The 13,493-nt window shown below is 45.7% G+C and overlaps 1 protein-coding gene across 4 annotated transcripts in view; it reads right to left on the minus strand.

Annotated features, from left to right (window-relative positions):
- The window catches only part of UCKL1 (uridine-cytidine kinase 1 like 1), a 317,450-nt gene that overhangs the window by 122,151 nt on the left and 181,806 nt on the right, over nucleotides 1-13,493 (minus strand). For all 4 annotated transcript variants that reach the window (XM_085619653.1, XM_085619652.1, XM_085619655.1 and 1 more), the window contains exon 4: nucleotides 7,783-7,953. In XM_085619653.1, coding sequence (XP_085475779.1) covers nucleotides 7,783-7,953 — 171 coding nt within the window. The remainder of the gene's footprint in view (nucleotides 1-7,782; nucleotides 7,954-13,493) is intronic.

Below are 13,493 nucleotides of genomic sequence, written 5' to 3' on the forward strand. Positions count from 1 at the left end.
CTAACGCGCGGCTTTAAAATCTTAGCGTATCTTTGTTTATTTCGGCGCGAAACTTTTATACACTAAGGGCCTCATGTAGGTAAATAAATTTTACCGGTTCGTAAATACCGAGCCGTACCGAATCGGTAAATTAGAATCGGTAAGTTATATGTAGGTAAAAATTCGGTAACAGTTACCGATTCGGTAACAGTCGGTAATTACGAATCGGAATACACCGAATCGGTAAATACCGAGGTGGAATCCACCGATTCGGTAAATACCGAGGTGGAATCCACCGATTCGGTAAATACCGAGGTGGTATTTAGCGATTCGGAAAATACCGAGGATACTACCACCTACCCTTAACCAAGTAGCCAATATCACAATCATGCCATCATAGAAGGTCTCTCAGGCTTGAATAGGGGACCCCATACCTCAAAGATCAGCTCAGTGAAATCACATCACAGGAGCATCAGGAGTCTCCTCGCAGGAAGGCTCGCCTTCGGTCTGAATAATAAACATGATGTCTGTGATATTAAAAGCACCAACTTTCAGGTATGTGCAGCTGCGCGTGTGCCATGGCTAAATCGTGGGTCGAACAACCCAGAGTGGAAAACATGCATTGTGTAAAATTCCAGACTGTGTGTCACAGCATGTACAGACCAAGGTCGCTGCGCAGTGCTTGGGATGGGAACAACATAATGCACTCGTCTGAAGGAATTTTCGAGTCATCAGTTTATTCAAGAAAGAACATGTAAACGCAGTGTCGTGTGCAAAGACACAAATATGGCTACATAACATTCAACGCGGTCATGCCAACTGAACAATGCATGTTCGTATGCAGGGAGAACTCACTACACGCCCCCTTGAGCGAAGCAATATGTAATAGGCAAGAAAAGAGGGAAAGCAGAGTTCAGTTTGGTCAGAGCAGGACAGGGCATAACCAATGCAGCGCCAAAGTCCTACAGTCCAATTAATTGCAGCATACAATTGTAAAAAACACAATGCATATATAGTAAACAACTCAAGCAGACCATCAGGAAGAGAAAAACGAGAAATAAAAGAAATGAATGTCGCGCCAGGGTGCTGTCCAGTAGCACAGGCGCAATGGACGACTATCCAGTCAATCCATGAATGTATAGGCAGCATATGTGGCCACGGCTTCCAACAGCCAATCGTTTTCAGGGCCACTAAAAGTCTCAGCCATCCAATTGAGTAAAGAAAAGGAACATACGTGTGCTCCAACCAACGGAGCCTCTAGCACAATCTGAGGGCACCCGGAATGTTCCTCCAAATAGCTCATGGACAAGAAGTCGTAGGCTGCCGCTGAGATGTCCCAATTACCCAGGATACCAAGCGCCGCTCCACACTCCATGATCCGGACACCATAACAGGACAACTCGTGAGACACTAAGGGCCGCATCTGTCGATCGAAATCCGGCACCGGAGACAGCATGTTGGTCAAGCACAAATCCAGAGGCCATTCAAAGGGACAATCCAGGCAGTGCAATACAGGTTGTACGCAGGTGAAGTAGGAATACCTGAAGGATAATCCATAATCCAGGCTCAAAGTCGCCAATGGCAAAGTACCATAGAAGTCAAGCATCCTATCACGAAGAAGATGCAGACGGGACAGGCGCTCGTGTGGCACAGAAGGAGCAGCCATTCCGTAGTATGAAAAGTAAAAGCAGCACACCTTCCACCAGCGCCAGATGCAGCGGAACACCTCCAAAGATGCTCGGGAACAGTGAATGTAAAATGCCGAAATTACACAAATAATAGTGTGGAAGGAGGTCACGAGACCCGAGCCCCACATGTTCACACAAATTGAGCCAGGCCGGTCGTGGACGAGGCATTGATAATACATTGGATCAAAGAGCCGAAATGCAGGGGGAGGTCAATATTCAGAAGCGCCTGTTCCTCAGTGCGCGTAGTAGCAACGTGAAGGACAAATATTTCACGAGGGAAGTCAAAGGCACCTGTTTGTGGGACAATGGCGCTCTATTCTGCTCAACTAGTTGGACTCTGCTTTCAAGGTTGGAATCGAAGGTCAGATGGAAACATCCCGCCGCCCATGCGGGGGTGGAATAAGAACAGTATTGCAGCAGACAACTTCATGCGAGACAGTTATGTACGGGATTACCACTCACATCCCGCAGCAAACATCATTTATCATATTCAAATGAATACCGTTTGCAAGCACAGTGAAAGAAGGTGTAATCACAGGCACTGGGATACCTCGTAGGACGCACGCCGAAATCGGGGCTTGTACATTGCATGCGCCGTGTACTTGCATGTGCCCATTGTCTCATGCATGAATCCTAGGAGTGAGAGTGCTAGTGCTAATATCTATAACGGCTTAGGCCTTCTCCATGTTCGCTTGGTCAATGGCTCTCAGTCTGGAGGCCGCCTCACTGTGCGACAACTTGCAGACCTCGTTGTAAATAGCATACGCGCACCTTTTGGTTCTGCCACCCACGGGACCTTTCACAATAACATTCCATTCGGTATGCACATTGATGGAGTGGGTGGACTTCCTGATCCTGTAGATGTGCTCTGTGTCAGCTGGTGGACAGAGTGGGATGTGTGTCCCATCAATGCAGCCAATGTAATGGGGGAATGAATTCCTGAAGGAACGGGACAGGCAACTCTGGGATACACCACCCACCGCAGCTGTCACCACCTGCGAAATGCCGGATGCCAGCAGATGTGGGCTGCAGAGCACCTGCACATGTGGGGGTATGGCGTGCGCCCTTCTTATTGGCTGGTCCAGGAGTGGGTGTAGGTCCCTGCTTAAGTCCATGATGGTTTCGGGGTGTAGCCTGTACCTCTCATGTATCTCTGCATCAGTCAGCTGGAATAGTGTGATGCGCTGTCTGTGGATGCGTTCCTTCCGTCGCCAAACCCTCAGTCCTGCTGCCTGTAGACGTAGGCGCATTGCAATGACGTGCATGGCTGCCAGGCTGTCCACGCTGTTGCATTTTGGGATTGCTGAGCTGCACTGCTGTTGGTTACCACCTGCTTTCAATCCGTGTTAATTACCGACTCTTATTTACCGATTTTCCTGGATTTCTTATTTACCGAGTGCTCCTACATGTCATTTTAATTATTTCCACTTCATATTTACCACTTCATGTTTACCGATTCGTTAATTATGTATTCGGTAACTATGAATCGGTATTTACCGCCTCATATTTACCGAAAAGTGGTTTTTGGACTCCTACATCTCACTTGTCTGTATACCGGTCGGTAACGGCATATTTACCGAAAATCGGCCGTTACCGACCGGTATTTCGCTACCTACATGAGGCCCTTGGTGAGGTGACAGTTTGTAGTTTAAGCGTACAGTAATGAGTCGGATGGAACCTGAGTCAAGATCACTTTACTCTTTAGACACTTCGTAACTTTTTCAACATTTCAGCAACCGTTTTTTTCTACCACGTGATCTTTATTAGTCATGCTTTGTTTCACCTAACGCTCTTCTTTTTATCTTTACACATTCTCAGAAAGCATGTGAACATTTGTTGGCACGCCTTAGTGAAAGGTTTATCTATTTGCACTTATATGTTCATCATTAGTTATAGTTACTATTGTTGCATACCATGATGAATTTAGACATGAGGACAATGTAGTTGAATTGCTTCTTTTGTTTGTTTTTTGTAGCATGGATTAATTACCCCTGACGAAGGGTCTGGACTTGACCCGAAATGCATTGGGTTTTGATGAACTTATGTCAGCTATAGATGACGTTTATTTCTTCATAATATTTGGATTCTAACTGAACTTTATTGGCATGGATAAAATGCAATAAAAGCTTTGAAATACTGAATATTGCACGAGCCTTGACAATTGAACTTACACATTGGTTTAAAGTGTTTAGCAACCTGTTTGCTGTGTTTACAGTGCTCACACCAGCAGGAAGGAGTTTCTCTTCATGCACTTTCGTTTATACTTCTCTATGTGACGTCTTGGACGTTCGTCATAGTGTTCAGAGCACACTATCAATTCACTTTTTGAAAAAAACGCTCAAACTCGAGTGCACGTTGGCCTCTAGATCATATTACTGATTTAGAGGTTACCTGATCTGGTCCCGCTGTTGCTTTTTCAATAGTTTTTTTCACCCACGACTTGGCAGTCCGCCCGCTGTATATATATATATGTTAGTAGGTCTCTGGAGAGAAGACCGTGAAGTCCTGCCGCCTCTGCCAGAATCTTGTTCCTGTGTCGACAGTGTCCGAGGCAGAAGCGGATGAAGACCCGCCAAGAAAACCGCGGAGTCGAATACTAGGTGCCTTTCCGTTGAGGCAACTGTGGCGGGGAAACCTCCATACTCAGGTTGCCAAAAATGATGAAAAAAAGAGGTGAAAATGTACCTTTTTTCGGGTTCCTACTTCCAATTCCATCTTGATCCCACTTGTCCGGGTCCTTTCTGTACTGCTGCTACTGACCATCTGATGTTTGTACTGGATATGATTTTGCTCCTCTCCTCTCTTCTTGTGTTTGGTGAGGTCTTGTATTTCATCCCAGTGGTGCCTGTCACAGCAGAAGAGTAGGCCAATGGAATTTGTGATGGTCCAGTGTGTGGCAACCCCCATTGTCACATGCTTGCCAGCAGCATCTAGCCACTTGCTCTCTTCCTCACCTTGTGATAATCAGGGGCCCTCTGAATTGCCGCCAGATAAGTGGTGTTGGTATCAGGTGGGGAAACTTTAGTGGGGTACAGGTCTAGATCAGGTTTATCAGTGGGATACACGTTGAGACGGCAGGACAGGGGGGCAGATACTGCCTATGATACTTTCCAAACGCACAACAATCCCTGCGAAGTTAATATGCACTATGTCATAATTCTGTGATTGAAAAAATTGGATTGATGTAACTGCGACATAATTTCAAGGATGTTGTTATAAATGGAATATGTACTGATCCTTAGTACCTATGTAACAGGAAAGATAAAAATGCAATAAAGATATTTAAAAAAAAAAAAAAGTAATAATGTTAATTTGCCAGCCCTGCAAATGTTAAATTTTGTCCGACTTTGTTAACAATGCAAGACAAAGTCCGTTCAAAGACATCAGCCACTAAAGAAATGCGCATCCAGTTAAAAAAAAGAAATCTAGTCCACCCGATTTCCTATCCTAAAAGTGAATTAAATCACTGTGAGAACAAGCAAAAAAAAAAAAATCAGTGGGATACACGTTTTAACTCTTTCATGGGTAACCTCCCTCCATGGGCACTAAGAGCTTAAAGTATGGGTCCAAAGGGTGATAGGGGATACCAGGCTCTAAATCTCAGCGGAGAGATTCAGGAAGGGATTGTGGAGAGTGAGGCTGCAGAGGCATGGAAGAGGCTGTGGTAAAGGGAACATCTAGGAACAGGGGGGGTGGTGGCAAGCTCATTGCAGTGTACCTAACCATTTTGGCCCCTGTAGGCATAGGAGGGTCAATGGGCAACTCCTTCTCGAAGGCGAAATTCTGTTTCCTGGGGATTTGAAAGGGTGTATGTGTGGGTTCAGTAGCAGGAGGCTTGGTGTCAGATGTTGGCATCTAAGGTTCCCATGGTGCCCGACTAGGCAAGGCTTTTGGCTTAGGGCACTGGAGCTGGGTGTTTGGTGCTGAGGGGGTCTCAATGTAAGCCGTATCACTCTGGAGAATTTCTGGGCATCGAAAGAGGCTCTAGGGGGATGAGTGGTGTCACCTGCAGTGCCAGACCCAAAGGCTGGTGCCTTTTCAGATTGGACTCAAGGCTCAATGCCCTCAGAAGCCCCGGCTCATTCTGCAGAAGATTTGATGGTCAAGGTGACTGACCTTGCTGTGTCTGTGGCAGGACCAGGGCTCTGGGCATAGATCTGGTCTTCCACCAGAGAGCTTCAGGGCTGGCATGCAGACTCCTCCAGATCGATGTCGGAGCCTTCAGAGAACACCATCTCTGGGCTCTTGCCCCCCCGCAGGGCAGTAGAAAGACCGGTCAAGCCTGCCCCCTCCTCCGCAGTGTCGATTAGATCTTCGTGGCCGAAAGATGTCTGGGGTTTCAGGGGAGGTTCGTCGTTCCATCGTGTGATGCACACAATGCCTTCCTAGTTAGTGCATAGGCTTTTCGTGCAACAAAAGGCTCAACAGGCATCGCAGGAATCCTTGTTATTCTCAGGCGAGAGACAAAGGTTGAACATGCCATGGTGTTCTGACCACGGGTGCTTGGCATTGCACTTAGGGCAAAACCGAAAGCGTGTCCAATTTCATAACACCCCTTCAGGTCATTCTCAACCTGACAGTGTCAAAGTTTTGTCTGTGTCGGTTGTAAGTAGGGCTGTCTGATCATGGTATGTCGAGAAGTCGTTGAAATGGTGTCTCGAAAGTAGGAACTATGGTATTGCTGACGAGTCCTCAAACTGAGCGTAGGATAAGCAACAATTGTTTTGTGAATCTCTGTTATGGAAAACCTGAAGGCTGTTCCTGAAGAATACATCAAAAAACGTAACAGTTTTGGAGCTGGCACTCAAACGATTGAACCCAATGGTGGAAGAAGTCAATCAGAGGTGGGGTCTTTGTCTTGGTGCCTTGTGGACTAAGAAAGGAGTCACAGCAAGTCTTGTGACTTGAAATGTCTTTTACCAAAACAAGTTGCAAAAGTCTGGACCCAACTAAATGGCAGGAGTTTGCAGGGCCTGTGTATCTACCGCCACACATGCTACAAACATATTTTTACTATACTTAACTCCATACTTACGTACCTTGATGAGATATAGATATAGATACTGTGGAGAACTGGTGTTTTCTGTAGGTTATTTGTTCTTGTCCATTATGGAATCTTTATTAAATTCATAAACATCAGAATCACTTCGCACATGGCCATGCACATGTTCATGCCTTCTTTTGTCCGGAGACTTATTTCAAATGCCTGGAAACAGTACATTGGCTCTTTAGTTTATTTACCATTAGCCTTGAATGGTATTGATGGGAAAGCAAAGTGTAGTCGCCACTTTCTTGTTTGCACTGTTAAGCGTTTCCTACACCAGTTAGGTCTCAGGGTCTGTTCTGTCTATGTTAAGCAGTCCTTTTCTGTGGAGGAATGTTTACCCTGGGTAACAATTTACCATGGGCTGGACATGCTCCCCATCGTCCTCTATTTAAGCCCCTGTTCTTACATCAGAAGCATTATTCTTTTCAATTTAAGTTTTGAACATGGCTTTGATCGCAAGCGATGATAGTTGCTCGATATAAATAAGCACTTCACTTACTTGGCTGCTGTTTTCAAAGGGGGTCAGTGATTTGAAGTGCGGTGCATACATTTTGAGGTTTCTGGTGTAGTCCTTTGCAACAAGACAGGACAAGGACTTTCAGCCCAGAGCTCCAGACCCCAACGGAGACTTGAAGCCAAGTCTTTCTCCATGGCGTACACCTATCTCCCCACATTGTACACTCTAATACTCTATTTTTCATTCCTACAGCAAGAAAACGTTCCTAACTCCACAGTAAAGAACAGTATTATACACACCCCTCATGGTAAGCACAAGCTCGATTATGCTCAAATAACAGACCTTACTGATCCAATCTCCTCAAAACCACCACAGTTCTCCAATCTTAATAATTAACAGAAATTAATGCATCTGTCTCCTCACAGCAGATCTTAATGTTCCAATCTCCTCAAACAGCAAACCCTAATGCTCTCCTCTCAATCCCTCCAGCACAGCAGCCACTAATGCTCTGGTCTCCTTCACAGGAGATGTTGGAGCCTCAGACCCACACCCGTAGGCTGGCACCCTACATCTGACCCCACCCGCCATCCATATCAGTCCTGCTCTCTTACCCACTCCTTCTTTCGGCTGTGGCTGCTGAAGTCATACACAGGGATCTTCACACTCTTCCCCTGCTTCAGCTTCTTAAGGGTGGAAATAACCAGATCAAAGTCAAAGGCGTCAGGGTGATCAAAATTAAAGTTGTTTCTGGCTGCCATCTCCTGCTCCTCTGGGGTCAGCACCTGTCACAGAAAAGGCAGCAATGAATTATCAGGTGGATTTAAAGCACTCTGTCCACATAAGAGCACCCACCTCAACCACAGCACAGCTAGGCAGATGCAGTAATGAGCCACACTCTGCAACCAATAATATGTGCATTTCGCAAAAATGTTAAATTAGAGAACACCAAGGGCCTCAGCCCTTCCGACTACTGTGGCAAAAAGTATGTGACTGCACCCTGCATTGTTTACTGAGCGGTGTCACCATTCTACATTTTTGTAGATGTAATGGGAAATTAGATGCCAATGCATTGTACGTTTTGCCCTTTACCAGCCTATTTTCCCAACCTGGAAGAATCTGTATGGGGAAATAGTCCAGACGTGTGTTAAACTCTTTCACAATTCAATCAAATTCGGTAGCATAAATTGTGTGAGTCCAAGTCCAGATTTACTGGCCTACTCAGAATCAGGAGCGGCCCATGCAGGTAAGAATGGGTAGGCCGGGTTGGGGGCTCGACATACAACCACAAGGGAAAATTTAATTAATTAATTAATTTCCCCCGTCGTCTGTCAAAATCTTCCCCCACCCGGCCCCAACGCTCTTACCTGTATGCTCCACTGCTGCTAAGAATGAGGGCCCACTTCAGTGTAGAAGAAGCGACAAATGTCAGTTCTGCAGGAAAATACATTTGAGGACTATACAAACTGATGAAATAATTAGCAAAAACTGTGTTTGACCCCATTCTCAAACTGGAGCAGCGAATCCTAAAATAAAAATTGGCAAACAATCAAGAATGTCAGTCAACTCCCTAATAGATATGAAGCTGAAGTTTGTGCAAAAAAAGTTTTTAAGAGCAAGAAGACAGAAATTAATTCATAATAATGAGTTCAGTCTTGCGGTAGTCTGGTTTCCATTTCATCCAGGACCATTGACATAATTAGGAAAGATGAAGGAGGAGAAAGTAGAGCAAAGGACACGGGCAGAATGTAGAATGAAAAATGTTAGGGAGGCAAAGTATACTTCTTTATAGTGTTAGAAATTAAGCTGGTTGCTGGCAGAACATCTAGAAACTTGATATGTTTGCTGGCTGAACACCACACTCAAATTGCACCAGAATCTGCATGGACTCTTAGAAGTGCACAGCCTAAGCTAGAAAGAACCTCCTAAATCAGGATCCCAAGGTCTATCGTCAATGGCCGGCGTCAGCACAGTAGAACCAAACCCTTTAAACTAGCAAAGAGTACATTTGTGCCTTCGTCCATAAACAGGCGGTGTTTTGAAGTATATGCTTCTGCACCTGTGCTGGGAGATGTAAAGAGTGACCACAATAGCAAATATACAGGAAGACTGAGAAGCTCATGATATTATGATATTGGAAAATGGCCCAGAACCTACCACGGCCTCTTGTTGGACTGGGTCCCCACATATGGAAAGCTCACCCACAAAAATATTCCAAATATATTTTTTGTATTTTGGACCAAAAATTCAATTTAATCATGTTGGATTGAACTAAATTCTGTGTGTTCAGAACCACATACATCTGTCTTATCCCCAGTACCTTTTATTTTAACCATTTACATGACTTCCTGGGGTAGACTTCTATATATACACACCAATGACACCCACCTGCTTTTTCTCAATCAAGTGACGCTAGAGTGGATGCCGCAGATTTGTGAGCCTGATGGTGGCTAGATAGATGTGTATGAAGGGTAGGGACGTGTTACGTACTCGTATTCCTAGTTCTGTAAAATAGGAATCCTGACTGTAGTCATAAACATAGAATATTCCCACTGACGTGCGAGGAGTCCAGAACACTTTTTTACTGAACATGAAGCAGTCAATCTGTAGTTGGACGAAGGTACCTAAAGGGTCCACTGCAGGAATAACCAGTCGTGGCACATGTAGTGGGGAGCTGACCTGCTGTCATCAGGGTAGACACCATGCTGTGCTTCTGAATAGAAAGAAAAACAGAAGCTGCAGAGCGTCTCGAAGTTACTCTCCTTGACACAGATTGTCTCAATGGTGATCTCAACAACATGGAAGTGGACCTCCTAGGCAGTGACCGGTGTTCATGGTATTGAGAGGTCTGCCACAGATTGTTTCACTATTAACAGCTGAGTTGTCGGCACAGTCCTCAACACCGATGAAGATGGCACTGGACGGGATGGAACCAGAGGAAGAGTAGATGGTAATTGAAGTTTTGGTGCCCACATCAGTGGCGCAGCCGAACCCCTTGACGGCAAATATGCCAGTGCTGATGCCTGTCTAGACGTTGACCAGTGGTCCCAGGTCTCCTCCATCTAAATCTCCCTCTGTGGGACTATGGTCTAATTAAAGGGTGCCCCCACACTACACTTTTTCTTCAATTTCTTTCTCTCTTCTGGAGATCATACGTCGTCAAGCTTTCATCTCAGGCAAACCCCTTGACCCTTGAGTCCATAGGCGTTCTCCTTGTACGTTTTTGACAAACATTTCACTCTTTTACAGAATGTGTAGCGGGTAGACAGTCTACACAAACTGAATGAGGGTCCGAAGAAGATTTCAACCATCCACAGGAGGGACATTTTACAAACAGAGATGCATTTTATGTTCTGTGTGCTGTAGAAAATGGTGTGTACTGTCTGTAGACCCAAGCCATCCACCCAATCTATCAGTTGATTACTCTCGCCCGGCCGTCAGAATCTAATGCCAGGTCCATGACAGCATTAAAGTGTATTTCCACAAAGAGTCAGAGGTGACCCTGGAAAGTTCCAGCCAAAAGAATCTGTTTAACAAGGCTACCCCCTGGAGCCCCTGGTATGACCAGCATGCTATAATCTGTAATACCCATATTGTACCAGCACTGAACAGTTAGTACCAATCAGGTGTGTTTCTTGAAGCATTAGAACAGCAGGGGCATGTCTCTTGCCAAAAGCAAAAACAACAACCAAAAACGCGAAAGCCCTGTCGGGGAACAATTTCCCCCCCTCCTCCCAACATCCCTCCATCCTCCACTTCCCCCAGAAGCATATGTAGCAAGTAGCTCCTTCATTGTCTACCTGGTGCAATCAGGATTATTAAGGATACCATGGTGCTGTTTATGTATGAGAACAGGGTCCGGACCATTGGAGCAACAGACCACAGTGCCAGAGTTCGTACTTGAGCTATGGAGCGAGGTGACGTAGTCCCTCGATTTGGCAGTTTCACGGTACGCTCGTAGGATGAACTTGATGGGTCTGCCTCAGAGTCCAAGAAGTCTTTCAACATGGATTTCAGTTTACCTCTCCTGCTGGATTTACAATGTACGGTGCAGCTCCGGGGGGCAAGCAGAGGTGGTAGCAGCGTCTGTAGACCCCCAGGGAAGGGGTTGGCTATGGTGGAGCTGATGCTGTCCTGTTGCCCATTGAGAGGCCGCCTCCGGTAAGTCGAAGAAGTAGGATTTGGAGGCATGTATTACTTTCACTTTGCAGGGAACATGAGCATGTATTGTATTTTTTGGGCTCTTAATTTCTGCTTGATTTTATCAAAGAATTTCCTCAACTGCGGCAAGTTCCGGGAGTAGCATTGAAATATCATGATTTGGTGTGAATGAAAGCACAGATCTTCCATGGCATGTGCTCCCTGTAGGATCTTATCCAGGTCTTTGTAAACTGAGGATCTTTGCGATCATGGGTGGGGTTTTTTATTTAAGGGCTCTGTGGACCCGTTCAATGACAAATCATGAGGAGTGTTGCTGTGGTGGGGTACAGATCTGAATCCACTGTTCCAAAAAAGTCACCGGATTTTATCCCTCCACTCCCTCTGGGAATCCCACAAAGCGTAGGTTACAGCGCCTTGCTCCATTTTTGGCATTTATGCACTCAATTTGCCATAGTTTTGGCAGTAGCAGCCATGCGAGAGACGCTCGAATTGAGTTTGTGGACTTTATCCTCTGGCCTGGACACTCGCCCCTCTACCTCTGGTCTTGGCGCAGTAGAGAGACTTCTATACCAACTTCCGAGCGGTAAGTTTGAATAGCTTGCAGTATGGCATCTGTGTCATCTTGTCCAGGTAGTTGAGTGTTTGGCGGCACAGATGTGGTTCTAGGGACCCAAAGCCCTGACGAATGCCCCCAACCGGTTAAGGCGGCTTAGACTAGGGCAGAAACATGTTGGTGAGAAGACAATGGACCAAGCCATTGTGCTCTCACTCCATCTCATAGTTTGTTTTAAATGCACCAGAGGTTACCACTATTAAAGGTGAAAACCCGGTAACCTCACGGTACTTTTAACATTATCTGGATTTCCTTGTTTTGTCCAGGAATATATCTTATCTAAGACCACCCTACATCAGTTCCACTAGGAAGTTGAGTCCACCCTGGTGGTATTGTCTTACCAGGTTGGGGAAAGGTTGCCTGTCATGAAGCATGTCACATTATGTGAGTGAGGCTTCCACTTCCACAATGATTGGTCTTTCTTCTTTTCTTGTGTTACTCCTCTTCTCAACAGAATCTTGATAGTTTAGGCATCAGTGATTTGTACATATAACACTGAAGTAAAAAGCACCATGCCTTTTTGTGCTTTGGTTTTTTACCTTGGGAGGATGTGTGGTGGCTTATCCTCCCCACTCTCCTTCTTTGAGTTTTGAGGCACAGGAGTGGTACCATTGCCGGTCTGAGATGTCGGGCAGTAAATTTGTAAATTTTACTTTAGGGTTGAAATATAAGAGGTTTGTCTCAGCCCATGGCTTGCCACAATTTAGGTGAGGGCACAGGGCCCAACAGGGTTGCAGGTGAGTACCTCGTGACTCAAAAGACTTTTTCAAAGAAAAACAACTTGCACACATCCAGGCCCAACACTAGATGGCAGGAGTATGCACATCATGTGTATCTACAGCCACACATGCCTTGAACATGACATTTCGCACCACCCACCAAGCCAGCCCCTCCAAGGCCTAACAGTACATGCAGCCGTAAATGTTTTGTCACCCAGGCAAGAAACGTATGTACCAATTAAGGAATCAAGCGTGGCGGAAGCCAAACTCTCTCTCTCATATTCTACATGTGTCATGAATGGGGGTGGGCTATGCCAATAATGAGCAAATTGCGCCTGAGAGTATAACCAATAGAGTTCCTGATCAGGAGCCTCCATAACCATCTTGCTATGTGGCAGCATAAGTGTGTCCTAGCTAATCCTTACTTGCCCCTGCTAGGGGTCTCAGCTGCATTTTACGTGCAAGGAAATAATCTCTATGAAGAATTATAGGTATGTTCACAAATACATATAGGAGTTTGGGAAAGATAGACATTTTTATAAGGCCTATTCACCCAGCCAGGGACAGCAGGAGGCCTTATCTATCTGTTAGGGGGAGATATTACACTCAGGACATCAGGGGAGCACTAAAGGGCATGGCTAGGAAGAAAACGCCCTGAACAGAAGGGCTCCCCGTTCAGTTCTATGGCACATACGTGGACATACTGACCCCTTAAATTAGTAGAACTGTACAAGGCAGCTAGGGACTTGGGACACTTCCTGCCCTCCACCTGTGAGGCATTGGTGGAACCTTGATTAAAGCCGGAAGACCTGTGCATGACTGCACAACGTAC

The sequence above is a fragment of the Triturus cristatus genome, chromosome 7 (assembly GCF_964204655.1).
Source record: "Triturus cristatus chromosome 7, aTriCri1.1, whole genome shotgun sequence".
NCBI lineage: Eukaryota > Metazoa > Chordata > Amphibia > Caudata > Salamandridae > Triturus > Triturus cristatus.